Source organism: Papio anubis, chromosome 8 (genome assembly GCF_008728515.1).
Source record: "Papio anubis isolate 15944 chromosome 8, Panubis1.0, whole genome shotgun sequence".
In the NCBI taxonomy this organism is placed as follows: Eukaryota; Metazoa; Chordata; class Mammalia; order Primates; family Cercopithecidae; genus Papio; species Papio anubis.
This window is the reverse complement of record NC_044983.1, coordinates 139546336-139572219: the sequence shown is the minus strand read 5'-3', so window position 1 is coordinate 139572219 and position 25884 is coordinate 139546336. Positions and strand designations below refer to the sequence as shown.

The 25884-nt window shown below is 59.3% G+C and overlaps 2 protein-coding genes across 13 annotated transcripts in view; one reads left to right on the top strand and one right to left on the bottom strand.

Annotated features, from left to right (window-relative positions):
• The window catches only part of CPSF1 (cleavage and polyadenylation specific factor 1), an 18115-nt gene extending 7662 nt beyond the window's left edge, over positions 1-10453 (top strand). For 2 of the 7 annotated variants that reach the window (XM_031669877.1, XM_031669880.1), the window contains 35 exons: positions 1875-1902; positions 1996-2129; positions 2282-2362; positions 2499-2650; positions 2757-2903; positions 3128-3453; positions 3528-3621; positions 3743-3830; positions 3901-4023; positions 4108-4159; positions 4238-4335; positions 4408-4482; positions 4572-4652; positions 4741-4830; positions 4971-5081; positions 5156-5297; positions 5377-5555; positions 5629-5765; positions 5847-6021; positions 6095-6301; positions 6563-6652; positions 6752-6895; positions 6978-7130; positions 7923-8039; positions 8125-8215; positions 8300-8384; positions 8456-8597; positions 8681-8833; positions 8922-9098; positions 9180-9246; positions 9320-9367; positions 9441-9596; positions 9718-9806; positions 9901-10039; positions 10117-10453. In XM_031669877.1, the coding sequence (XP_031525737.1) occupies positions 1875-1902; positions 1996-2129; positions 2282-2362; positions 2499-2650; positions 2757-2903; positions 3128-3453; positions 3528-3621; positions 3743-3830; positions 3901-4023; positions 4108-4159; positions 4238-4335; positions 4408-4482; positions 4572-4652; positions 4741-4830; positions 4971-5081; positions 5156-5297; positions 5377-5555; positions 5629-5765; positions 5847-6021; positions 6095-6301; positions 6563-6652; positions 6752-6895; positions 6978-7130; positions 7923-8039; positions 8125-8215; positions 8300-8384; positions 8456-8597; positions 8681-8833; positions 8922-9098; positions 9180-9246; positions 9320-9367; positions 9441-9596; positions 9718-9806; positions 9901-10039; positions 10117-10433 (4488 nt within the window). In that variant the 3' untranslated portion in view covers positions 10434-10453. Of the gene's footprint in view, positions 1-1874; positions 1903-1995; positions 2130-2281; positions 2363-2498; positions 2651-2756; positions 2904-3127; positions 3454-3527; positions 3622-3742; positions 3831-3900; positions 4024-4107; positions 4160-4237; positions 4336-4407; positions 4483-4571; positions 4653-4740; positions 4831-4970; positions 5082-5155; positions 5298-5376; positions 5556-5628; positions 5766-5846; positions 6022-6094; positions 6302-6562; positions 6653-6751; positions 6896-6977; positions 7131-7922; positions 8040-8124; positions 8216-8299; positions 8385-8455; positions 8598-8680; positions 8834-8921; positions 9099-9179; positions 9247-9319; positions 9368-9440; positions 9597-9676; positions 9807-9900; positions 10040-10116 lie in introns of all 7 variants that reach the window. The other 5 variants (XM_031669879.1, XM_031669883.1, XM_031669878.1 and 2 more) reach the window with 5 other exon arrangements.
• ADCK5 (aarF domain containing kinase 5) overlaps positions 10242-25884 on the bottom strand; it is a 19357-nt gene continuing 3714 nt past the window's right edge. The window contains exons 2-16 of one of the 6 annotated variants that reach the window (XM_009213794.3): positions 24760-24884; positions 23143-23246; positions 21652-21801; positions 12727-12802; positions 12417-12617; positions 12199-12339; positions 12002-12115; positions 11791-11922; positions 11636-11719; positions 11477-11558; positions 11328-11406; positions 11155-11246; positions 10818-11070; positions 10628-10744; positions 10242-10535 (exon numbers count right to left, since the gene is read on the bottom strand). In XM_009213794.3, the coding sequence (XP_009212058.1) occupies positions 10430-10535; positions 10628-10744; positions 10818-11070; positions 11155-11246; positions 11328-11406; positions 11477-11558; positions 11636-11719; positions 11791-11922; positions 12002-12115; positions 12199-12339; positions 12417-12617; positions 12727-12802; positions 21652-21689 (1515 nt within the window). In that variant the 5' untranslated portion in view covers positions 21690-21801; positions 23143-23246; positions 24760-24884 and the 3' untranslated portion in view covers positions 10242-10429. Of the gene's footprint in view, positions 10536-10627; positions 10745-10817; positions 11071-11154; positions 11247-11327; positions 11407-11476; positions 11559-11635; positions 11720-11790; positions 11923-12001; positions 12116-12198; positions 12340-12416; positions 12618-12726; positions 12803-14998; positions 15073-21651; positions 21802-23142; positions 23247-24759; positions 24885-25884 lie in introns of those variants that run through there. The other 5 variants (XM_021942752.2, XM_003903272.4, XM_009213795.4 and 2 more) reach the window with 5 other exon arrangements.

Here is a 25884-nt window from a genome sequence, read left to right as displayed (position 1 = left end):
CCTTAATTTTGACACAGGGTAAGTTTAGTGATGGCTGTTCTTGTCGAAAACTAGTTTTGTGTTCCTGGAATAACTCAACCCAGTTTTGTTATAATACTCCTGCTTGTCACTGGGCTCATCTGCAAGTGTTTTGAGGAGGTTGGTGTCACTTCCTGTCCCATCTGTCTGTGGGCTGTTGGGGTGGCCAGAGCCGCCTGCGGTGCCATCAGTCCCACACCAGTGAGTGAGTTTTTTGTTTTTTTTTTTTTTTTAAAGTTTGTTATTACTTCTGAAACCTTTGGTAGAATTTGCAGGTGAAGCCCTGGAGTTGCCCTTGTCGCTGTGAGATGGGTGTTGGTTTGTGGATGCCTCTTCTGTATCTGTTAACCAGCTTCCAGGATGCCCTCCCCATAGCACAAGTCCATCATGAAAAATGACCTCGAGGTGGCTCACGCCTGTCATCCCAGCACTTTGGGAGGCCGAGGCGGGTGGATCACCTGAGGTCAGGAGTTCGAGAACAGCCTGGCCAACATGGTGAAACCCCGTCTCTACTAAAAATACAAAAATTAGCCGGGCGTGGTGGCAGGCGCCTGTAATCCCAGCTACTCAGGAGGCTGAGGCAGGAGAATCGCTTGAACCCAAGAGGCAGAGGTTGCAGTGAGCCAAGATTGTGCCATGCCATTGCACTCCAGCCCGGGTAACAGAGTGAGACTCCATCTCAAAAACAAACAAACAAAAAAACCCACTTTTTCCTTGCCTTGAGGCAATGGTATATAAGTATGCTAACTAAACTAGCTGTTTAGCAAAGAAGACACAGCCTCTTATCATTCTGGGACATCAGTGAAAAGGGAGGAGGTAGAGAGGCAGCCTGAGGGAGCCCAAGGTGTCAGGATAGCTCAGGGCTTCCTCCTCTCTAACAGGCACAAGGATCAGTAGCTACAGGTACCCCTTGGCTCTGGCTTCCTATCCTGTGACATTCGGACCCAGGGGCCGGTGCTGGGCTGCTGTGAGTGTGCAACCAGGCAGGTTTGGGGGTGTGCAGATGCAGAGACAGTGCACTCTGACCCCGAGTACTTGCCTCACAGGGCCTGGGCCGCCAGGAGCCGTGAGGTAGGGTTTCTGGGCTGCCAGGAGCCTGGCGGGCTCTGGCCGCTAGGTCGTGAGGTGGGGGCTCTCGGGCCGCTAGGAGCTGTGAGGCAGGATTCTGCCGCTGTGAGCCGTGAGGCGGGGGCTCGGGCCGCCAGGTCGGGAGGTGGCTCGGCCGCTAGGGAGCCGTGAGGTGGGGGTTTCCGGGCTGCTAGGGAGCCGTGGGAGGTAGGGATTTCTGGGCTGCTAGGGACGGGAGGTGGGGTTTCGGGGTCAGTTGCACGAGGCAGGACTCCAAATGTGCCAGGTCTATGAGTGTGGCCTGGCTGCTAGGGAGCCATGAGGTGGGGGTTTCTGGGCTGCTAGGAGCCGTGAGAGGTGGCTCTGGGCTGCTAGGAGCCGTGAGGTAGGGATTTGGGGTTGCCATAGGGAGCCGAGGTAGGGGTTTCTGGGCCAAGGGAGCCGTGGAGGGGGTTTGGCTGCTAGGGAGCTGGGAGGTAGGGGGCTTGGGCCGCTAGGAGCCGGGGAGGCAGGGATTTCTGGGCTGCTAGGGAGCTGTGAGGTAGGGGCTTCCTGGGGAGGGGCCTGTGCCAGGGCTGGCACAGGCATGGAGAGCATGAACGGGGCCAACAAATGGGGTGCACAGCTGTTCAGGAAGCCCTGGTCTGAGCCTCCCTCCCTCCCTGCTGCAGAGAGGGTTTGGGCAGAGCTCCTAGGAGGCAGGGGCCAGCCGTGGTGGTTTTTTCTCATTCCCTGGATGAGGTGAGCTGCCAGATGTAGCCCCTCACTGCCCTCTCTCCCCACTCCAGGCTCTGACCAAGAATGACAGGAGCACAGGTAAGTGTGGTGGGGTGGCCTGGGGCTGTGGGGTGCCAGTGTGGGTGCCAGGCATGGCTGGGCCCTAACCCTGAGCCCTGGCGTCTCCCCTAGAGGGGAAGGCCCACCGGGAGAAGCTCGAGCTCGCTGCCTCCTTCTCTTTCTTTGGCAACGTCATGTCCATGGCCAGCGTGCAGCTGGCAGGAGCCAAGCGGGATGCCCTGCTCCTAAGCTTCAAGGATGCCAAGGTGAGTGGTAGGCTTGGCGGGGTGGGCCTGGCCAAGGCGTGGGAGTGGGTGCCAGGGCCTGGTGGGGTGGGCCTGGGCACAGCTGTTGGTTGCCGGGGGTGACACTGTCAGGACAGGCAGTCGGCAGCCACGGCTGTGCCCTCTGACCCCAGCTGTCTGTGGTGGAATACGACCCGGGCACCCATGACCTGAAGACCCTGTCGCTGCACTACTTTGAGGAGCCTGAGCTTCGGGTAGGGCCATGCTCACGCCCTGACCCAGGCCCCAGCCCAGCCACCCTCCCTCCCCCTGCAGCTGGGTTCTATTGCCCCAAGTGCTTCCCTTGGGGTCTCCTATGCTGGGCCTGGCTGATGCCTCCTCTGCCCCCAGGACGGGTTTGTGCAGAACGTACACACGCCGCGAGTGCGGGTGGACCCCGATGGGCGCTGCGCAGCCATGCTTGTCTACGGCACGCGACTGGTGGTCCTGCCCTTCCGCAGGGAGAGCCTGGCCGAGGAGCACGAGGGGCTCGTGGGTGAGGGGTGAGTGCCAGCTGAGGCAGGCTGTGGTGCTCGGGTGGGGGGCCCCGGAGCCCAAGCTCCCCTCCCCGCACCCCCTCCTCTCCTGCTGAAGCCCTTGGCCCCCCAGGCAGAGGTCCAGCTTCCTGCCCAGCTACATCATCGATGTCCGGGCCCTAGACGAGAAGCTGCTCAACATCATCGACCTACAGTTCTTGCATGGCTACTATGAGCCCACCCTGCTCATCCTGTTCGAGCCCAACCAGACCTGGCCTGGGTGAGCCCCCTAAGGAGGCCCCTCTGCGCTGTGGGTCCCCCAGCTGCCTCTGCCTGGGGCGGGGCTCATGGGGCACAGGTGGGGTTTGTGGGGTTTGGAGCAGGGATTATGGGGTGTGGGTGGGGCTTGGGGCGGGGCCTGGGGAGGGGGCTTGCTCAGTGAGGAGCGGGGCCTGGATCTCTGCAGGGAGGTAAGGCCCTTGGCTGACTCACTGGCATCCCCAGGCGCGTGGCTGTGCGGCAGGATACGTGCTCCATCGTGGCCATCTCACTGAACATCACGCAGAAGGTGCACCCCGTCATCTGGTCCCTCACCAGCCTGCCCTTTGACTGCACCCAGGCTCTGGCTGTGCCCAAGCCCATAGGTGAGTATCCTGGGAGTGGATGGGGGTGTGTGGAGGGAGCGCTGAGCCTGCCCACCAGCCTGTGTCCACCTCCAGGTGGGGTGGTGGTCTTTGCCGTCAACTCGCTGTTGTACCTGAACCAGAGCGTTCCCCCATACGGTGTGGCTCTCAACAGCCTCACCACAGGCACCACAGCTTTCCCGCTACGTGAGTGTGGGGTGGCTGGGGTGGGGCAGGGATGGCTTGGGCCTGCCCAGTCGGCCTGACCACCCACCCCACAGGCACCCAGGAGGGTGTGCGAATCACCCTGGACTGCGCGCAGGCCACCTTCATCTCCTACGACAAGATGGTCATCTCCCTCAAGGGCGGCGAGATGTGAGCCCCTCCCCCGCCCATGAACTCTGCCCTTACCATCCCCCCAAGTCCCCTAGGGTCTCCTGGCCCCCTTCACTCCCCCAGGGTCCCCGTCCCCGACTCAGAATTCTCCCTGCCCCAGCTACGTGCTGACCCTCATCACCGACGGCATGCGCAGTGTCCGAGCATTCCACTTTGACAAGGCGGCCGCCAGCGTCCTCACCACCAGCGTGAGTTGGGACTGGGGGTTGGCTCTGGGTCCAGGCCCAGTCCCGCCCTCACCCACCTGCCCTCCCTCAGATGGTCACCATGGAGCCCGGGTACCTGTTCCTGGGTTCTCGCCTGGGCAACTCCCTCCTCCTCAAGTACACAGAGAAGCTGCAGGAGCCCCCGGCCAGTGCTGTCCGTGAGGCTGCTGACAAGGTGGGTTTCCTAGGCCCATTGGGCCACCACCCTTCATGTGGGCAGTGCCGTGGCATGCCACTCAGCGCCCCTCCTGCCTCACAGGAAGAGCCTCCCTCAAAGAAGAAGCGAGTGGACGCGACGGCCAGCTGGTCAGGTGAGGGCCGGGCCAGGGCTGGTCAGGAGTGGGGCCAGGTGACCCAGGGCTGTGCTCAGGTGAGCTCTCTGTGTGCAGCTGGGGGTAAATCGGTGCCGCAGGATGAGGTGGACGAGATTGAAGTGTACGGCAGCGAGGCCCAGTCGGGCACACAGCTGGCCACCTACTCCTTTGAGGTGAGATTGAGGCAGCAGGGCCCCCATCCCAGCCAGTGCCCCCAGCGGCCCCTGACTTTCGCTGTGCCGCAGGTGTGTGACAGCATCCTTAACATCGGACCGTGCGCCAACGCTGCCATGGGCGAGCCTGCCTTCCTCTCTGAAGAGGTGCCCAGGGTTGTGGTCAGGGCTGTGGGCAGGAGCTGGAGTGTGAGTGGGGGTGGAGGGCATAGTCCTCACTCCTGAGTCCTGTGCAGTTTCAGAACAGTCCTGAGCCGGACCTGGAGATCGTGGTTTGCTCTGGCCACGGGAAGAACGGGGCTTTGTCAGTGCTGCAGGTGTGTGGGCAGGTAGGGGCGGGCGCCTCCTGGTGGGACCTGGGTGGGCTCACACCCCCATCACACCCCCACCCCATCACCATTCTAGAAGAGCATCCGGCCCCAGGTGGTGACAACCTTTGAGCTTCCCGGCTGCTACGACATGTGGACAGTCATTGCCCCAGTGCGTAAGGAAGAGGTAGGTGCGAGCCCGCTGCAGGGAAGCTCTGGGATGGGACCGACACTGCCTTCCTGTGGACTGGGGGGGCCCAGGTCGCACCTGCGTGCCTGCCCTCACTGGACTGTGGCTCCCAGCCTGCTCCCCTTTGGCGCTGACAGGAGGACAATCCCAAGGGGGAGGGCACAGAGCAGGAAGCCAGAAGCCCGGAAGCAGACGATGACGGCCGTAGACATGGATTCCTGATTCTGAGCCGGGAAGACTCAACCATGGTAAGGGGCAGAGCCTGGGACCTGGGGCTGAGGTTCCCTTCGGGGGGTGCCTCCCTCACAGCTGTTGCCCGCAGATTCTGCAGACGGGTCAGGAGATCATGGAGCTGGACACCAGTGGCTTTGCCACGCAGGGCCCCACAGTCTTTGCTGGGAACATCGGGGACAACCGCTACATTGTCCAAGTGTCACCGCTGGGCATCCGCCTGCTGGAAGGAGGTAGGTGGGTGGGGATGGTGGGGGGTGGGGCAGGGGGTGAGCCCTGGGGAGGCACGTGCTGACTGCCCCATGCCCACAGTGAATCAGCTGCACTTCATCCCTGTGGACCTGGGCGCCCCCATCGTGCAGTGCGCCGTGGCCGACCCCTATGTGGTCATCATGAGTGCCGAGGGCCATGTCACCATGTTCCTGCTGAAGAGTGACTCCTACGGTGGCCGCCACCACCGCCTGGCGCTGCACAAGCCTCCCTTGCACCATGTAGGCCCCTCATTTCCAGCGTCCACCCGTCCCCGCCCCCTGTCCACCGCTGAGCCCACCCCTCTCCCCACAGCAGTCCAAGGTCATCACGCTGTGCCTGTACCGAGACCTCAGCGGCATGTTCACCACTGAGAGCCGCCTGGGCGGGGCCCGTGATGAGCTGGGAGGCCGCATCGGCTCGGAGGCCGAGGGCCTGGGCTCGGAGACTAGGTGCGTGGGGGCCGGGGGCACAGGTAGGGGCTTGGGTCCCTGTGGCTGGCAGGCTGCCTGTGACCCTCTGCTGGCCCCCAGCCCCACCGTGGATGACGAGGAGGAGATGCTGTATGGGGATTCAGGCTCCCTCTTCAGCCCCAGCAAGGAGGAGGCCCGAAGAAGCAGCCAACCCCCTGCTGACCGGGACCCTGCACCCTTCCGGGCAGAGCCCACCCACTGGTGCCTGCTGGTGCGGGAGAATGGCACCATGGAGGTAGGTGGTGCCCTGCGCTGTGGCCCAGCCGGCTCTGCCCGCCTGCCTCCACTGACTGCTGCCCACCCCGCAGATCTACCAGCTCCCCGACTGGCGGCTGGTGTTCCTGGTGAAGAACTTCCCTGTGGGGCAGCGGGTCCTTGTGGACAGCTCCTTTGGACAGCCCACTACACAGGGCGAGGCCCGCAGGGAGGAGGCCACACGCCAGGGGGAGCTGCCCCTCGTCAAAGAGGTGCTGCTGGTGGCACTGGGCAGCCGCCAGAGCAGGCCCTACCTGCTGGTGAGAACGCCTGACCTGGCCTCCCCTTTCCATCTTCCCCACGGCCCCGCCCCTTCCCATGGCTCCGCCCCATCTTCCCCATGGCCCTGCCCTTACCCACAGCCCACCTCTTCCCATGGCCCATCCTATCCTCCCATGGCCCTGCCCCTTCCCATGGCTCCGCCCTATCTTCCCCACAGCCCTGCCCTTACCCACAGCCCACCTCTTCCCATGGCCCTGCCCGGCCCCGCCCCTTCCCACGGCCCCCCCTCACCCTGCCAGGTGCATGTGGACCAGGAGCTGCTCATCTACGAGGCCTTTCCCCACGACTCTCAGCTCGGCCAGGGCAATCTCAAAGTCCGCTTTAAGAAGGTGCCGGTGGCTGGACTGCAGGGGCGTGGGGTGGGTGTGGCACAAGGGATGGGTTTCAGACCGGGAGCCCCTGGAGGACCTGCATGGTTTCCCCCCCAGGTCCCTCACAATATCAACTTCCGTGAGAAGAAGCCAAAGCCATCCAAGAAGAAAGCAGAAGGTGGCGGCACGGAGGAGGGGGCCGGGGCCCGGGGCCGCGTGGCGCGTTTCCGCTACTTCGAGGATATTTATGGCTACTCAGGGGTAGGCCAGCGCCTTTGCAGGGGACTATGGTAGAAGAGAGATGTGGCCTTATCCACAGCATCCTGACAGTGCCTGCCCCCAGGTGTTCATCTGCGGCCCCTCCCCTCACTGGCTGCTGGTGACTGGCCGAGGGGCTCTGCGGCTGCACCCCATGGCCATCGATGGCCCCGTCGACTCTTTTGCTCCATTCCACAATGTCAACTGTCCCCGCGGCTTCCTGTACTTCAACAGACAGGTGGGGCCTGGCCAGTTCCCAGCAGCACTGGCTGATGCTGCCCCAGCTGGGGGCTGAGGGGGAGGGAACAGGAGAAGGGACTATTGGCTCCAACCTGAGGACCAGGAAGGAGTGTCCAGAGGGCAATGGGGTTGAGGCCGAGGAGGTGGAACCTGGGGCTTGGTGCGCCAAAGGTCTGGAAAGGGGTGGTTCGAGTTGGGGCTGCAGCCCCTGGGGTCCCCACCACTGCTCTGCTGGCTAGCTGGGCAAGCCCTCACAGGGCCCGGCCGCTGCAGTTCTCAGGAGAGCTGACTTGAGCGCTAGCTCTGCCCCTTGGCTCTTCTGTGACTTTGGGAGGGTGCACATGCCTTCTGATCCTGGTTCCCCATTTAAGCCACCACAACACTCCAGGTCGCTTGAGGCCCTAACTGGGATGCGGTGAGTGCTTCCCAGGCACCTGAGGACTCAGGACTGTCCGTGAAAGAGGGCAGCCCTGGCTCCCTCTACCTGCTTTTCAGTCCCCAGCATGGCAGTCTGTGGACCCTTTATCTGCAGCCTCCAGTGCCCTCCTGGCCTAGCTTTCCCCTCCCCTGTGGCCAACATCCCTAGCCCTAGCTGAGCCTGGGAAAATGGACAGGAGCCCCAGAGGCTGAGCAGCAGCCCATTCCGGGACGTTCGTGGACACAGCTGCCCCTCACCCACCCCTGCTCCCGAAGAGCTGAGGGCAACATCCCAGGGTTCTTGGCGGCCTGGGCCCACCTGCCCCTGCCCTTGGCTAGCCCTGGATCCCCTGACCCTGTGCCTCCACCCCAGGGCGAGCTGAGGATCAGTGTCCTGCCTGCCTATCTGTCCTATGATGCCCCATGGCCTGTCAGGAAGATCCCGCTGCGCTGCACGGCCCACTATGTGGCTTACCACGTGGAGTCCAAGGTCTGCCCCCCCACCCCCACCCCCGCCCCACCAGGGACCTTCTGGGCCTGACCACTGGTGTGTGACCCCCACCACTAACCCACAGGTGTATGCTGTAGCCACCAGCACCAACACGCCGTGTGCCCGCATCCCACGCATGACTGGCGAGGAGAAGGAGTTTGAGACCATCGAGAGAGGTGGTGACGCCCACACCACGCTCCCCCATCCTCAGCCCCATCTTGGGGAAGCCCCACCCTGACTGTCACCCTTGGTCCCCACAGATGAGCGGTACATCCACCCCCAGCAGGAGGCCTTCTCCATCCAGCTCATCTCCCCAGTCAGCTGGGAGGCTATTCCCAATGCCAGGTGAGGCTGGGCCAGAGTGGGGGCTGCCCAAGGCCCCCGGGGCAGCATCCTGAGGCCCCCGGCCCCCACAGGATCGAGCTGCAGGAGTGGGAGCATGTGACCTGCATGAAGACAGTGTCGCTGCGCAGCGAGGAGACTGTGTCAGGCCTCAAAGGCTACGTGGCCGCCGGGACCTGCCTCATGCAGGGGGAGGAGGTCACGTGCCGAGGACGGGTAAGGGGCCAGTGGGCGGGGGCGGGAGCAGGCAGCCGCTGGCAGCCCCTATGCCATTCCCACACCATCCCCATGCCCTCCAGATCTTGATCATGGATGTGATTGAGGTGGTACCTGAGCCCGGCCAGCCCTTGACCAAGAACAAGTTCAAAGTCCTTTACGAGAAGGAGCAGAAAGGGCCTGTGACTGCCCTTTGCCACTGCAACGGCCACCTGGTGTCAGCCATCGGCCAGAAGGTGTGCCAGTCCCACCTGGCGTGTGCCCCCTGCCTCACTCCCACCTAGCTCAGCCTCTGCCCCTGCTCAGCCTTCCCTCCGCCCCCAGATTTTCCTGTGGAGCCTGCGGGCCAGTGAGCTGACAGGCATGGCCTTCATCGACACGCAGCTGTACATCCACCAGATGATCAGCGTCAAGAACTTCATCTTGGCAGCCGACGTCATGAAGAGCATTTCGCTGCTGCGCTACCAGGAGGAGAGCAAGACACTGAGCCTGGTGTCGCGGGTACACCTGTGGCCACGCATGGTGCCCGTGTCTGGGTGGGTACCCACCCAAGGCACCTCTGACACCCCTTCCCGCCCCCAGGATGCCAAGCCCCTGGAGGTGTACAGCGTGGACTTCATGGTGGACAACGCCCAGCTGGGTTTTCTGGGTATGTGGGCAGGGCCCTGGGGAGCTGAGGCTCTGGGGGTGGCCAGGGCTGACCCTGGGCCTCTGCTCCCCAGTGTCTGACCGTGACCGCAACCTCATGGTGTACATGTACCTGCCCGAAGGTGAGTGCCTTCTCCACCCCCTCTGCCTGGGCTGGGTCTGGGCTGATAGTGACCCAAGGCCTTTCTGGTCTAGCCAAGGAGAGTTTTGGGGGCATGCGCCTACTGCGCAGGGCGGACTTCCACGTGGGTGCCCATGTGAACACGTTCTGGAGGACCCCATGCCGGGGGGCCACCGAAGGGCTCAGCAAAAAGTCGGTCGTGTGGGAGAATAAGCATATCACGTGGTTTGGTGAGTGTGGGGGGCAGGTGTGTCTGGGTGGGGGGCCCTAGGGTTGGCCTGGCTCACACCGAAACCCTCCCTACCGCCAGCCACCCTGGACGGTGGTATCGGGCTGCTGCTGCCCATGCAGGAGAAGACCTACCGGCGGCTGCTGATGCTGCAGAACGCGCTGACCACCATGCTTCCGCACCACGCCGGCCTCAACCCCCGTGCCTTCCGGTGAGCCCGGGCCCCGCCCCTGTGCAGCGCCCCCTCCACCCCTGCCTGACCTGACGCCCCAGCCTGCCCTGACACCCCTGCCTGCACGCCCCAGGATGCTGCACGTGGACCGCCGCACCCTCCAGAATGCTGTGCGCAACGTGCTGGATGGCGAGCTGCTCAACCGCTACCTGTACCTGAGCACCATGGAGCGCAGCGAGCTAGCGAAGAAGATCGGCACCACGCCCGACATAGTGAGTTCGCGCCCCGGTCTGCGCCCGCCCCTCCGTGCAGGTCCCTACCCACCCATCCACCCGTCTGTCCCCTGCAGATCCTGGACGACTTGCTGGAGACGGACCGCGTCACCGCCCACTTCTAGCTCCGTGGATGCCGTTGCCACCAGCACCACCGCACTACCTCCCACCCCCATTTTTGTATAAAACACAAGGAAAAATATTTTTGTTTGAGAGGACTGTGTGTGGTCATTACACGGCCTCCTGGCCCAGCTGCGGTCACAGCCCCCCAGTGCAAGTGCCCACGGGGCTCGGAGCGTCCACACCTTCAGCCCCGCCACCTCCGTCGGCTCAAGGCGTAAAGGGCCCCGCAGGCCCCAGGCGGCTGCCGTGGTCGTCGGGCCGCGCACCCTAGGTCTCCAGGTACTGGTAGAGCTCCTCCGCTGGGGGCACGAGGCTCAGGCGCACCAGAGCACGAGCCAGGAGGGCAGTCAGCCGCATGGCCAAGGTCTCCAGCCTGTGCGGGTCAGGTCACAGGTGGGTGGGGAGGTGGATCACAGGTGGGTGGGAAGCAGGCCCCCGCCATCCACCTGCCCCGCAGCCGCTCACCTGAGCGCCACTTCAAACTTGAGCATCTCCCAGACAACCTTGGCATGGCGCAGGAGACTGGTGCCGTAGACACCCCGGTACGTGGCGCCCACCAGGCGGCTCCAGCCGCGGACAGCCCTGCACACACCTGCATTAGCGCCGCATCAGCCCCACACCAGCCCCACCGCGGGCGCCTGCTCGGGCCACCGACCTCTTAGCCATAAGGAAGTAGCGGTCCACGGGGGCGCCAAGGGCCACGTTGATAGCGCGCACGGTGTTGATGTTGCGCAGTACTAGCAGCATGGGTCGCGGCAGCGCCCTGAGCACCGCCATGATGGCCTCGAAGTGCTCGCGAGCCATGTCCACCATGTAGGCTGCCTCCTCGCGGCTCAGTAGGTGTGAGCCCCACAGCTGCCCCAGGCGCACGGGGCGCTGCATGAGCATCTCGGAGAACAGGAGGTAGTCTGAGGAGGGAGGAGGCTCTGAGCTGGGCTCCGCGCCGCCCGCCTCCCTTCTGTGGTGCCCCGGCCACCCCCGCACGCCCTCACCTTTCACCCCCAGTGCGGCTGCGTGCGCCCTCATGGCGGCGTCGTCCCGCAGGATGATAGCCCGCCACAGCTGGCACAAGGCTGCGCGGTCCCTGGGTGGATGGGCCCGCAGCCATGAGCCCCCTGTGGCAGGAGAGGCTTGCCCCGCCCCACGCCCACCCGCCCGCGCTCACTTCTCCTCCAGGAACTGGTAGAGCCCATGGTCCAGCAGCACCAGCTGCGCTTTCCCGTCCGGGCCTTTCCGCACCAGAACTAGGGATACAGCCTGTTAGGTCGCGCCGCGCCCACCCCGAGACCCCCCACCCCCGGGGTAACTTCCTACCGTTGCCAGGGTGTGGGTCCGAGTGGATGAAGCCCGTGTAAAATATCTGCTCAGCAAAGGCCTTGATGAGCTTTTCTGCTATCTGGGGAGAGGAGAGACCTTGCAGTGGACGTAGCACCCGCCCGCCCCGCCCCGCCCTGCCCCCGCCCCCGCGCTCACGTCCTTCACCGCCAGTCCCTGGCTCCTGATGGCCTCCACATCGTTGACCTTGCAGCCGGCGCAGAAGTCGGCGGTGAGCACGCGCTGGGGAGAGCAAGAGGCTGGGCTCAGCAGGCCCGGCGCTGTGCCCACCCCAAGGGCCTGGCCCAGCCCACCTTGCTGGACTTGTCCCAGTGCACGCGGGGCACCACGATGTAGGGGAAGTGCGCCAGCTCCTGCGCACAGCGCTCCGCGTTGCGGCCCTCATTCTCGAAGTCCAGCTCCTGGGCCAGGGTCCCCTTCAGGTCCTGGGGGCCAGATGGTGGTTGAGGACCAGCTCTGCCTACGTGCTTGCTCCTGCTGGCCGAGGAAGGGGTGGGGCAGTACCTGGAGGACCCAGCTGAAGCCAAAGCTGGGGTGCATGACCTCAATGAGCCGCAGCAGGAGCTCCAGGGTGTGGATGTCCCCGTCAAAGCGGTCCCGCAGGTCGATGTACTGCACCTGCACTAGGCGAGGGCATGGTGAGGACATGGGGTCCCCTGTGCACTCCGAGTCCACTGCTGAACAAGGTGGTCCCCACATACCTTCACAGCCACGCTGGTGCCATCGTGCAGCTTGGCTCTGTGCACCTGTGCCAGGCTGGCAGCAGCAATTGGCTGGTAGTCAAACTCCTGGAAGAGCTCATGGGGCAGGGCCTGGAAATCCTCAAGAAACAACTCGTCCACCTGGAAGGGCAGGTGCTCAGAGCAGCCTGTGGCCACGCTGGAGCCCCCACCTCCCTCTGCCTCAGCGTAGCACTCACCTCCTGGAAGCCCCGCTTGAGGGCCCTGTCCTCCAGCACGCGCAGGGTCTGGGTGTACTCGGGGGGAAGCAGGTGGTTGAAGGAACACAGCCCCTGGCCCAGCTTCACGTAGAGGCCCCCGTTGCTGATGGCTCCTGCCACCAGGGCATCAGCCGCCCTCTGGTGACACGCAGACATCACCTCCAAGTAGCCCGGGCTGTTCTGACCACAGGCATGGAGAGAACACATGGGGACAGGTGGCTGCCTCCTCAGTCCCACCCAGCCCACCACCTCATGCCCACCACCATGTGCCCAGGGCACCGGGACAAACCTCTTCGACCCCTCGAAGGACAACATTGGTGCACCACCAGTAGTCCAGGGAGATCTGCAGGCCGACCTTCAGAGACCTGCAGGTAGGGGTGGCCTCAGTCTCCAGGGGGACAGGCTCAGGGCCCCAGTGCTTGGTCCTCTTGTCAAAGCCCTCATGGTCTAGCCTCACTCCGGCCAGCCCTTCATGTCCCCAGGGTGAGGCGAAGCCAGGGTCCAGCCTATAGCCCCACAGGCCCGTGTGAGCACAGCGGGGACTGCTGAGCTCATGGAGTGTCCTGTGGCCCTGCAGGTCAGTCTCAGCTCAAGATCAGTAGAACAGGGCCAGGTGCGGTGGCTCATGTCTATTATCCCAACACACTGGGAGGCTGTGGTGGGAGGATTGAGCCCAGGAGTTCGAGTCTGGCCTGGGCAAGATGTTGAAACCCCGTCTCTACCAAAAATACAAAAAATTAGGCAGGCATGGTGGTGCACACCTGTGGTCCCAGCTCCTCAGCAGGCTGAGGCAGGAGGATCGTGTGAGCCCAGGAGGCGGAGGTTGCAGTAAGCCGAAATTGCACCACTATACGCCAGCCTGGGCAACAGAGCAAGACTCCGTCCAAAAAAGATCTGCAGTCGGGTGCAGTGGCTCACGCCTGTAATCCCAGCACTTTGGGAGGCCAAGGTGAGCGGATCACCAGAGGCCAGGAGTTCAAGACCAGCCTGGTTAACATGGTGAAACCCCGTTTCTACTAAAAATACTAAAAATTAGCCGGGTGTAGCGGCACACACCTGTAATCCCAGCTACTCAGGAGGCCAAGGCAGGAGTCGCTTGAACCTGGGAGGTGGAGGTTGCAGTGAGCCAAGATTGCACCACTGCACTCCAGCTTGGGCAACAAGAGTGAAACTCGGTCTCAAAAAAAAAAAAAAAAAAAAAAGAGGCTCACACCTGTAATTCCAGCTACTCGGGAGGCTGAGGCAGGAGAGTTGCTTGAACCTGGGAGGTGGAGGCTGCAGTGAGCCAAGATCGCGCCATTGCACTCCAGCTTGGGCAACAAGAGCGAAATTCAGTCTCAAAAAAAAGAGGCTGGGCGTGGTGGCTCACGCCTGTAATCCCAGCACTTTGGGAGGCCGAGGTGAGCAGATCACCAGAGGTCGGGAGTTCAAGACCAGCCTAAGATGGTAAAACCCCGTTTCTACTGAAAACACAAAAAATTAGCCGGGTGTAGCGGCGCACACTTGTAATCCCAGCTACTCGGGAGGCCGAGGCAGCAGTCGCTTGAACTTGGGAGGTGGAGGTTGCAGTGAGCCAAGATTGCACCACTGAACTCCAGTTTGGGCAACAAGAGCGAAACTCGGTCTCAAAAAAAAAGAGGCTGGGCGTGGTGGCTCACACCTGTAATTCCAGCTACTCGGGAGGCTGAGGCAGGAGAATCGCTTGAACCCGGGAGGTGGAGGTTGCAGTGAGCCAAGATCGCGCCATTGCACTCCAGCTTGGGCAACAAGAGCGAAATTCAGTCTCAAAAAAAAAGAGGCTGGGCGTGGTGGCTCACGCCTGTAATCCCAGCACTTTGGGAGGCCGAGGTGAGTGGATCACCAGAGGTCAGGAGTTCAAGACCAGCCTAAGATGGTAAAACCCCGTTTCTACTGAAAACACAAAAAATTAGCCGGGTGTAGCGGCGCACACTTGTAATCCCAGCTACTCGGGAGGCCGAGGCAGCAGTCGCTTGAACTTGGGAGGTGGAGGTTGCAGTGAGCCAAGATCGCACCACTGAACTCCAGCTTGGGCAACAAGAGCGAAACTCGGTCTCAAAAAAAAAGAGGCTGGGCGTGGTGGCTTACACCTGTAATTCCAGCACTTTGGGAGGCCAAGGCCGGCAGATCACAAAGTCAAGAGATTGAGACCATCCTGACCAACATGGTGAAACCCCGTCTCTACTAAAAATAACAAAAATTAGCTGGGCGTGGTGGTGCGTGCCTGTAGTGCCAGCTACTTGGGAGGCTGAGGCAGGAAAATCACTTGAAACCAGGAGGTGGAGGTTGCGGTGAGCTGAAATCGCACCACTGCACTCCAGCCTGGCAACAGAGCGAGACTCAAAAAAAGATCTGCAGAATGGGCAGCCTGTGTCCATGCCACCCTCACTCCCTGCCACCCTCAAGGGTGAGATGGGGTAGGGGACAGTATGGATGGTGGTGTCCCCTGGAGAGATGGGGTTCCAAGGCTATCTGTGAAGGGAAAGGATGGCAGCAAGGGGGCAGGGTTGAGGCAGCAGAGGTCACAGGAGGGTCAAGGTCACCTGCAGACTGAGGTCCGCTAGGAAGAGAGGAGGACACCAGGAAGGTGGGTCTCCAAGGCCTGGGGAGGCAAGGTCTGCAGGGAAGAAAGCCCAGTTAAGGCAGGAAGTGGGGGACATCCTGGGCGTCTGTTGAGCAGGTACTGGGCTCCTGGGGGAGATTTAGGCAAGAGGATGGGATGCTGGGGTGGAGGGGTGTCCCCAGGCCTAGCCCCAGTTAGGAGGACATCAGGGTGGGGGCCCTGGGGGAACTCTGGGGACCAGCTGGGCAGCCCTGGAATGAGGCACCAGGCAGCGAGCAGACCACACACAGGTGCACAGGGAGAGGCTGAGGTCAGAGTGGCTTCTCGAAGGCTGGCCATGACCAGAGGCCTGTCCCTGCATTCTGCGAAGCTCACGTACCTGCCTGGGACAGGGCCCACAGTCATTCCTGATGCGCAGCTCTGGCTGCCCAGGTGGGCTCTGTGTCCCCCATCACTCCAGGGAGACCCCCCCACTCAGGCCCCATTCTGGGCCCCCATAAAGAGCAGAGCACCTGGAGTCTGTTGGTTGGGTTGGGCCAGGGTTTCTTTCTCTTTTTTTTTTGAGATGGAGTCTCGCTCTGTCACCCAGGCTGGAGTGCAGTGGCGCGATCTCGGCTCACTGCAAGCTCTGCCTCCCAGGTTCCTGCCATTCTCCTGCGTCAGCCTCCAGAGTAGCTGGGACTACAGGCGCCCGCCACCTCGCCCGGCTAATTTTTGTATTTTTAGTACAGACAGGGTTTCACCGTGTTCGCCAGGATGGTCTCGATCTCCTGCCCTCGTGATCTGCCCGCCTCGGCCTCCCAAAGTGCTGGCAGGCCAGGGTTTCTTTTTGAGATGGAGTTTTGCTCGTTGCCTAGGCTGGAGTGCAGTGGCACGATCTCAGCTCACCACAACCTCCGTCTCCCAGGTTCAAGCGATTCTCCTGCCTCAGCCTCTCAACTAGCTGGGATTACAGGCATGTGTCACCATGCCCAGCTAATTTTGTATTTTCAATAGAGATGGGGTTCTCCTTGTTGGTCAGGCTGGTCTCGAACTCCTGACTTCAAGTGATCCACCTGCCTTGGCCTCCCGAAGTGTTGCGATTACAGGCGTGAGCCACCGCGCCGGGCCGAATTGGGCCAGGGTTTCTAAATGTGCTCTGGGACTCAAAGGCTACTCGGTGGGCCGTGCTGGCTTTGGACCAGAGCGCATCAGCTTTAGACCTCAAGACCCTCGTCGAGACCCAGGCGTGTGAGAGAAACCTAACTGCTTGTGGCAGGCACAGGACTTGCTTGCAATGGTCAGTGACTGACGGGGAAGGCAGGGCCGCCAGCCACCTCGTTTCTGTGGCTGGCACCGAGCTGCCTGAAAAACACTGAAGAAATGAACAGGTGATGGAGCTACCAGCAGACGTTCCATGGCGTTTGCCCGAGAAGGCACAGGGAGAGGCCAAGCCCAGCTGCCCTTTCTGCAAACCAGCCTGCCTGTCCTGACAAGCTGCCCCATCTACCCCTACCTGTGTGCACGAGCACAAGAGCCCAGCAGCACCCTGCGTTCCACAATCAATGCCTGTGTGCATGTGAGCCAACACAACGATTTCTATCACCTAGAGCTGAGTCTGTTGATACAGCAAGCAGTTTTGACACAGAGTCAAGAAAAGTTATATCAAAAATGGTTAGGCTGGGCACAGTGGCTGACACTGGTAATCCCAGCACTTTGGGAGGCCAAGGCGGGTGGATCAACACGGTGAGGTCAACACGGTGAAACCCCGTCTCTACTAAAAATATAAATATTAGCTGGGCGGCCGGGCGCGGTGGCTCAAGCCTGTAATCCCAGCACTTTGGGAGGCCGAGACGGGTGGATCACGAGGTCAGGAGATCAAGACCATCCTGGCGAACACGGTGAAACCCCGTCTCTACTAAAAAAAATACAAAAAACTAGCCGGGCGAGGCGGCGGGCGCCTGTAGTCCCAGCTACTCGGGAGGCTGAGGCAGGAGAATGGCGTAAACCCGGGGGGCGGAGCTTGCAGTGAGCTGAGATCCGGCCACTGCACTCCAGCCTGGGCGACAGAGCCAGACTCCGTCTCAAAAAAAGACTCCGTCTCAATAAAGAAAGAAAAAAACAATTAGCTGGGTGTGGTGGTGCACGCCTGTAGTCCCAGCTACCTGGGAGGGGCTGAGGCACAAGCATCGCTTGAACTTGGAAGGCAGAGATTGCAGTTGCAGTGGCCAAACGCAGTGGCTCACTCCTGTAATCCCAGCACTTTGGGAGGCCAAGGTGGGCAGATCAGCTGCGGTCAGGAATTTGAGACCAGGCTGGCCAGTGTGGCAAAACCCTGTCTCTACTAAAACTACAAAAATTAGCAGGATGTGGTGGCACACGCCTGTAATCCCAGCTACTCGGGAGGCTGAGGCGAGAGAATCACTTGAACCCAGGAGGTATAAGTTGCAGTGAGCCAAGATTGTGCCACTGCACTCCAGCCTGCGCAACAGAGCGAGACTGTCTCAAAAATAATAATAATAATAATAATAATAATAATAATAAAAGGTTCAAATCCTTTTACCCATGGGTACTTAAGAGGCCACGTGAAGCTGTGGACTGCAGAGGGAGACGCCCCAAGGGCAGGGCAGGTGCATCTCATTTTAGGTCACATTTGTACACTTAGCGGAACATGTGGGCTGACACGTGAGCCAATATGCGTTGATAAAATTCTTGGAGAGCTTTTACCCTTGGTGCGGGTCTAAGGGGAGCTTTCTACATTTCTAACTTTTCTACTATTAAAATTTGTTATAGTAAACACAACACTTTTGTAACAAAAGTTAAAGATGTGAAAAGTCCCATAGACTTGTGCTTGGGGGAGAAGGGATTTAATTTTTTTTTTTTTCTTAAGATGGAATCTCGCTCTGTCGCCCAGGCTGGAGTGCAGTGGCGCGATCTCGGCTCCTGCAAATTCTGCCCCCGTGCTCACACCATTCTTCAGCCTCAGCCTTCCAAGTAGCTGGGACTACAGGTGCCCACCACCACACCCGGCTAATTTTTTGTATTTTTAGTAGAGACGGGGTTTAACTGTGTTCATCAGGATGGTCTCGATCTCCTGACCTGGTGATCCACCTGCCTCATCCTCCCAAAGTGCTGGGATTACAGGCGTAAGCCACTGCACCCAGCATTGCCTCACAGAACATTTTCTTTTTCTTTTTCTTTTTTTTTTTTTTGGAGACGGAGTCGCCCAGGCTGGAGTGCAGTGGCCGGATCTCGGCTCACTGCAAGCTCCGCCTCCCAGGTTTACGCCATTCTCCTGCCTCAGCCTCCTGAATAGCTGGGACTACAGGCGCCCGCCACCGCGCCCGGCTAGTTTTTTTGGTATTTTCTTTTTTAGTAGAGACACGGTTTCACCGTGTTAGCCAGGATGGTCTCAATCTCCTGACCTCGTGATCCGCCCGTCTCGGCCTCCCAAAGTGCTGGGATTACAGGCTTGAGTCACCGCGCCCGGCCAACACAGAGCATTTTCAACATTGCTGTATGTTTGAAGTTTTTCACAATAAAATGTTGGAGGCCGGGTGTGGTGGCTCGCACCTATAATCCCAGCACTTTGGGAGGCTGAGGTGGGCGGATCACTTGAGGTCAGGAGTTCAAGACCAGCCTGACCAACATAGAGAAACCCGCGTCTAGTAAAAAATACAAAATTAGCCAGGTGTGGTAGAGCGTGCCTGTAATCCCCAGCTACTCAGGAGGCTGAGGCAGGAGAATCCCTTGAATCTGGGAGGCAGAGGTTGCAGTGAGCCGAGATCGCACCATTGCATTCCAACCTGAGCAACAAGAGTGAAACTCCGTCTCAAAAAAAAAAGTATCAGTGAGTATTAAATGCTGGAAGGAGGCCGGTTGCGGTGGCTCATGCCTATAATCCCAGCACTTTGGGAGGCTGAGACAGATGGATCACTTGAGGTCGGGAGTTCAAGACCAGCTTGGCCAACATGGAGAAACCCCGTCTCTACTAAAAATTAAAAAATTAGCCGGGCGTGGTGGCAGGTGTCTGTAATCCAAGATACTCGGGAGACTGGGGCTGGGAGAATTGCTTGAACCCAGGAGGCAGAGGCTGCAGTGAGTCGAGATGTCACCACTGTACTCCAGCCTGAGCGACAAGGCAAGACTCCGTCTCAATAAAGAAAGAAACAAACAATCGGCCGGGCGCGGTGGCTCAAGCCTGTAATCCCAGCACTTTGGGAGGCCGAGACGGGTGGATCACGAGGTCAGGAGATCGAGACCATCCTGGCTAACATGGTAAAACCCCGTCTCTACTAAAAAAATACAAAAAAAAAAAAAAAAAAAAACTAGCCGGGCGATGTGGCGGACGCCTGTAGTCCCAGCTACTCGGGAGGCTGAGGCAGGAGAATGGCGGGAACCCGGGAGGCGGAGCTTGCAGTGAGCTGAGATCCGGCCACTGCACTCCAGCCTGAGCGACAGAGCAAGACTCCGTCTCAAAAGAAAAAAAAAAAAAAAAAAAGAAACAAACAAACAAACAAACTGCAGGATGGAGGAGCAGTGAGAACAGACGCATCATCTCAACTGCCTCCATATGGCTAATTACAAGGGAATCAAAAGGGGAAACTGAAATCGTGTGCCCCCTGCAGGACAGAAGCAAAGCAGTGTCACCCCTGTGTGATTCCTGCCCAAACGGATGACTGAGTATGAACACGAGCGAACATTAGACAAACCCGCATTGAGAAAACAGGAAGCAGTGAAATGTTTCTGTAAAAGATGAGATGGGGAATATTTTAGGCACTGTGGCCATGCATGAGCACATGGGCAGGGCTGTGTTCCCATAAAGCTTTATTTACAAATCGGACAGCTGCCACACTGGGCCCCTGCATTTGGCCCAGGGAGTCTTGTTGTATAATAATTACAAGCCTGTAATCGTCAAAGGTGTCCAATCATGTACGATGTACCCAAAGAGAGGTCTGACCTTTGTCCCTTCTTAGTCCTCGGAATTTCCTGAGTGATAAGGAGTGCCTCTGTTTTCCATGGTGGCCCTGAGGTTTATGCTAAGGAGGGACTCAGGGCGAAGGCCCGCCACTTTGGGCCCTATGGGGATGGGAGTGGGAGGGCTGGGGCTGGAAACTGAGTTCCTGGGATTTTCTGAGAAACTGGAGATTTTCAATCAATCCCGCCCAAGTATTAATACCCCAATAAAAACTCCAGGCAGGGCCCATGCGGTGGCTCACGCCCGTAATCCCAGCACTTCGGGAGTCCGCAGGGCCCATGCGGTGGCTCACGCCCGTAATCCCAGCACTTCGGGAGTCCGAGGCAGGTGGATCACTTGAGGTGATCCCAGTTCAAGACTAGCCTGGCCAACATGGTGAGACCCTATCGCTACTGAAAATACAAAAATTAGCCGGGCATAGTGGTGGGCACCTGTAATCCCAGCTACTCGGGAGACTGAGGCAGGAGAATTGCTTGAACCCGGGAAGTGGACGTTGCAGTGAGCCGATATTGCACCACTGCACTCCAGCCTGGGCAGCAAGAGCAAAACTCCGTCTCAAAAAATAAAAAAATAGTAAGTTAAATAAAAAATTAAAAATAAAAAAAATAAGTTAAATTTAGGCCAGGTATGGTAGCTCACACCTGTAATCCCACCCTTTTGGGAGGCTGAGGCAAATAGATCACCTGAACTCAGGAGTTCGAGACCAGCCTGGGCATCATGGCAAAACCCCATCTCTACTAAAAATACAAAAAATTAGCTGGGCGTGGTGGCGCACGCCTGTAGTCCCTGCTACTCGGGAGGCCAAGGCATGAGAACCGCTTGAACCTGGGATATGGAGGTTGCAGTGTCCGGCTATCTGCAAGCTTCCACTCACTGCTGGAGGAAATTTCTGTGAAGTTTCTGGTGAAGTCCCTGAAGGCACCAGAAGCCAAGGCACTTGCTGAGAAACTGACCTAGGCCTGGCAGATGCTCAGAGGCAGGCAGAACAGGACCATACCCTCCCTGCCTCCTTCCCGCTCTGCCACTCCGTTCAAAGGGGCTTTGGGCTAACAGGTTTCTCTCAAAGCCGAGAGCTGGCTCCGTGAGGCTCAGGCTAGGCAGGGCTTTGTGGCTGCAGGAATTCTGGGATCTGACCAAAAGCAGGAATGCCCGCCCAAGGGTTCCAACAGAATGTGTCCCCACCCTCCCCCTGAGTTCTGCACTGTAAGGTAAAGGAGGAAGAAAGGGCCCTGACAGCAATAACCCAATTTTGCCCATCTTCAGGGGCAGAGACAGAGGCAGCCTCCTCTCCCAGGCCCAAACCTTGGAATGGGGTGAGAAGAGAAGGAAGGCAGGGCAGCTGCTTCTCTGCCAGCCTAGAAGCCTGAGGGAGAAGGCCCGGGCCCAGGGCTGGAGCCCCTCCCTACTCAGGCCAAGGCTGATCTGGGGAAGGGCCTGTGGCGGATGCATCCAGTGTGGAGGACCCTGGTCCACGCCCCGCCCCACAGGCCCAGCAGGGCTCACTGTCCCTTCAGCCAGTGCCTTCCCATGTAGGGAAGGGTGCCTGAAAGCCATCTGTAGAATCCTCAGCAAAGCCCTGCAGCCCTCCCAGCCCCACCCCCCATGCCTGTGAGGGCATCTGGAGCAGGCACTCCTGCACGGCGCACCCCCCGCCCGCCGCTGCTGGGCCCTCCTACCTGCCAAAGCGCCCCATGCCATCCACCACGAGCCGCATCCTCCTCTTCTCCCGCGCCTCTGCCGTGACATAGCGGGCTCCAAGGAGCAGGGGCGCCCCAACGACTGCGGTGGAGAGCACCTTCCTCCACAGGGGTGTGGGGCTCGAGAACCTGAGGGGAGACAACACAGCCTGGAGGCGCCACCCCCACATTCAGCTGGCTCTGACCTCTGCCCCCCGCCTCCCCGAGCACCACCTCTCACTCCTGTGTGCACAGCCATTCTCACAGTGTGGTCAGCAGAGAACACCACTGTATCAGTGTCCCCTTCCCTGAGCCCCTGCACCAGATACCCCTGCACCAAAGCCTGGCACCAGATGGCCGTAAGGGGCAGGTCTCATTTGGGTCTGTCCGGAGACCCAGCCAACGGGGCCGTGGGACATGGAAACGGCTCCTCAGGTAAAGGAAACAACTCAATAGCAGGTCTGTGCTCCTCATGGACCGGGGCCACCTACGCTGTGAAGAATCACAGCCACTGTCCACCTCGCAGGGTTCGACTGGATGGTCATCAGCACAGCAGAGACAGAGAAGATGTGAGGTCAGCACGTGCAGAGTCACGTGACAGTACAGAGCAAGGAACAAAGCTTCGCCCATGCTGAACATAGTAGAATCCCCACACATGCTGTATACAGCAGGAGCCCAATACTCGCTGAATACAGCAGGAGCCCAATACTTGCCAAATATAGCAGGAGCCTGATACAGCAGGAGCTCTACGCATGCTGAACACAGTAGGAGCTCCATGTATGCCAAATGCAGCAGGAAACCCATAATGCTGAGTGCGGCAGGCACCTGAGCACCCATCTGTTTCTATACCCGGCCGCAGGTGCCTGAACACTCATCTTTTTCTGCATCCAGCCACATCTGTCCCAGGGACACAGGTTCTCCTACTGCAGAGCTCTCGGAAGAAGGAGACCCCTGCCAGGTTCACCGAGCCAGTGGCACTCGGGCAGCTCACCCTGCCTGCCCTGCCTGGCCGCGTCTACCCTCCACAGTCTTCCTGCCTTGCCACCGCCCATCTGCCCACTGTGGTCCAGACTTGCTGGCCTCACGACCTTGTCTGGCCTTTCCTTCTGCTCAGAACCCTCCCTCTACATCTCTTCTTGCTGCTCCTCCAATTGTGTGACCCCCGCCTACAGTCGCCCCGCCCTCCTCCAGGCTCTGAATGACCCGGTTTGCTCTTCAGAGCGGGCGCTCCATGTGCACCCTTCCTGATTTGCTAGCTGTCCGCTCTAAACGCTGTGGTCAGGGCGTGCCCACCCCGGGCATGGTCCCATGGGTCAGGACCTGGGGGTCTCTAGTCCCAGCACACCGCACTGAGGAGCAAACATATCTTGTCTCGGTTGGGGGTACAGGAGAAGGACCAGCCTCGGGCCCTCGACCGCCACCTCTGCATGCACACAGACACCATCCATGCCGGCCTGGGTGAGAGGCACATGCCTGTGGAGGACTCATTACCTTGGAGGAAGGATCCTGACGTTTCTCCTGAAGAATGCAGCAGGGGACGGCCAGGGCTTCTGCCTGCTGTGCAGCAGAGCAGAGTGGAAATGGCAAAGCTGCAACTGCAAAGAGAGAAAATTGTGTGGGGTCGAACGAGGCCAGGACACGCCCCTGCCCTCAACCACTACCAGTGCTTACACGTGCTGGAGTCTGAGTCAGCCTAACCCTAAACCTAATGTATGAGTCCATTCTCACACTGCTCTAAAGAACTACCCAGGCCGGGCACAGTGGCTCACGCCTTTAATCCCAGCACTTTCGGAGGCCGAGGCGGGTGGATCATCTGAGGCCAGGAGTTCGAGACCAGCCTGATCGACATGGTGAAAACCCATCTCTACTAAAAATACAAAATTAGCTGGGCATGATGGCGCATGTGTGTAATCCCAGCTACTCGGGAGGCTGAGGCAGGAGAACTGCTTGAACCTGGGAGGTGGAGTTTGCAGTAAGCCGAGATTGCGCCACTGCACTCCAGCCTGGGCAACAGAGAGAAACTCCATCTCAAAAAAAAGATAACTACCCAAGACTGGGTAATTTATGAAGAAAAGAGGTTTGTTTATTTTTTTTTATTTTTATTTTTATTTTTTGAGGCGGAGTCTCGCTCTGTCGCCCAGGCTGGAGTGCTGTGGCCGGATCTCAGCTCGCTGCAAGCTCCGCCTCCCGGGTTCCCGCCATTCTCCTGCCTCAGCCTCCCGAGTAGCTGGGACTACAGGCGCCTGCCACCGCGCCCGGCTAGTTTTTTGTATTTTTTAGTAGAGACGGGGTTTCACCGTGTTAGCCAGGATGGTCTCGATCTCCTGACCTCGTGATCCGCCCGTCTCGGCCTCCCAAAGTGCTGGGATTACAGGCGTGAGCCACCGCGCCCGGCCTGTTTTTTTTAAGATGGAGTCTCACTCCGTCTCCCAGGCTGGAGTGCAATGGCATGATCTCGGCTCACTACAATCTCCGCCTCCCGAGTTCAAGTGATTCTCTTGCCCCAGCCTTCTGAGTAGCTGGGACTACAAGCATGCACCACCACATCCAGCTACTTTTTACATTTTAGTAGAGACGGGGTTTCACCATGTTGGCCAGGCTGGTCTAGAACTCCTGACCTCAAGTGATCTGCCCTCCTCAGCCTCCCAAAGTGCTGGGATTACAGGCATGAGCCACCGTGCCCGGCCTGGGTTTAACTGACTCATAGTTGCACAGGCTGTCCAGGAAGCATCACTGAGAGGTCTCAGGAAACATGGCAGAAGGCAAATGGGAAGCAAGCACAGTATGGGTGAAGCAGTGGGGGAGCGGAGAGAGAGAGAGAGAGGGCCAGCGAGAGGGCAAAGGGGAAAGTGTCACACACACTGTTAACCCATCAGATCTGAGAACTCACTATCACGAGAACAGCAAGGGGGATCTGCCCCCATGATCAGGTCACCTCCCAACGAGCCCCTCCTTCAACACTGGGAATCACGACTCGGTGAGCTTTGGGTGGGGACACAAAGCAAAGCCACATCACCCAGTTAGTCAGCAAAGACTGTCAGCACCGCTGGGCTCACGCCAGGAAGCCAGGCCCCCAGGTTTGACTCCGGAATGGAAACACTGTCCTACCTCCTAGGAGGAAGGCTGAGAGTCACAGTAGCACAGGAGAGAAGGCTAACGCAGCTTAACCAGGGCTGAGGCCTCGGATGCTGACAGTTCACCAAACACCCCGTCTTTGAATGTCCCCTCAGCTTCTGCAGGAAGAGATGGCGTCACCGTCTGGCTCATCTGGGATGGGACCTACCCCGTCCCTGCCCCTGCACTCTCTTGGCAGCACCCTGACCTGTCATTTGCTATTTCCTGCTGCTGAGACCACTGACCAGTGGCCAGAGGAAAGCAGTCCTCATCTCAGAAGGAAGCAGCAACAGTGCCCAGCCACGGAATCAGACAGCAGATGCCAACCTTGAAGGTGGACGCCCGGACGGGAGGAGTGGCCTTGTAGGTCACTGTTCTGACAGCAAATGAAGAAACTTACAACTTACTGAGACTCCACAGACAGGGACCCTGTACAGCTTCTACTTGGAGGAGGGGAAGACGTGCCACAGCTAGCAGGACACACGTGAAAAAGCCCTTAGGATCGGGCACGGTGGCTTATGCCTGTAATCCCAGCACTCTGGGAGGCCGAGGAGGGTGGATCATAAGGTCAGGAGATCGAGACCATCCTGGCCAACATGGCGAAACTCCGTCTCTACTAAAAATACAAAAAAAGTAGCCAGGTGTGATGGCGCATACCTGTAATCCCAGGTACTTGGGAGGCTGAGACAGGAGAATCGCTTGGACTTGGTAGGCGGAGGTTGCAGTGAGCCAAGATCGAGACACTGCACTCCAGCCTGGGCGACAGAGCAGGACTCCATTTAGAAAAATAAATACATAAACAAAGAAGCCCCACCACAAGTCTCTTGACACATCGTGCTGCTTTATTTTTGTGTCTATGAAAACACCACATAGAACTTAAAGTATAATTAAAAAGAAAAAAGAAAGAGAGAAAGAAAGAAAGAAAGAGCCGGGCGCGGTGGCTCAAGCCTGTAATCCCAGCACTTTGGGAGGCCGAGACGGGCGGATCACGAGGTCAGGAGATCGAGACCATCCTGGCTAACACGGTGAAACCCCGTCTCTACTAAAAATTACAAAAAACTAGCCGGGCGAGGTGGCGGGTGCCTGTAGTCCCAGCTACTCGGGAGGCTGAGGCAGGAT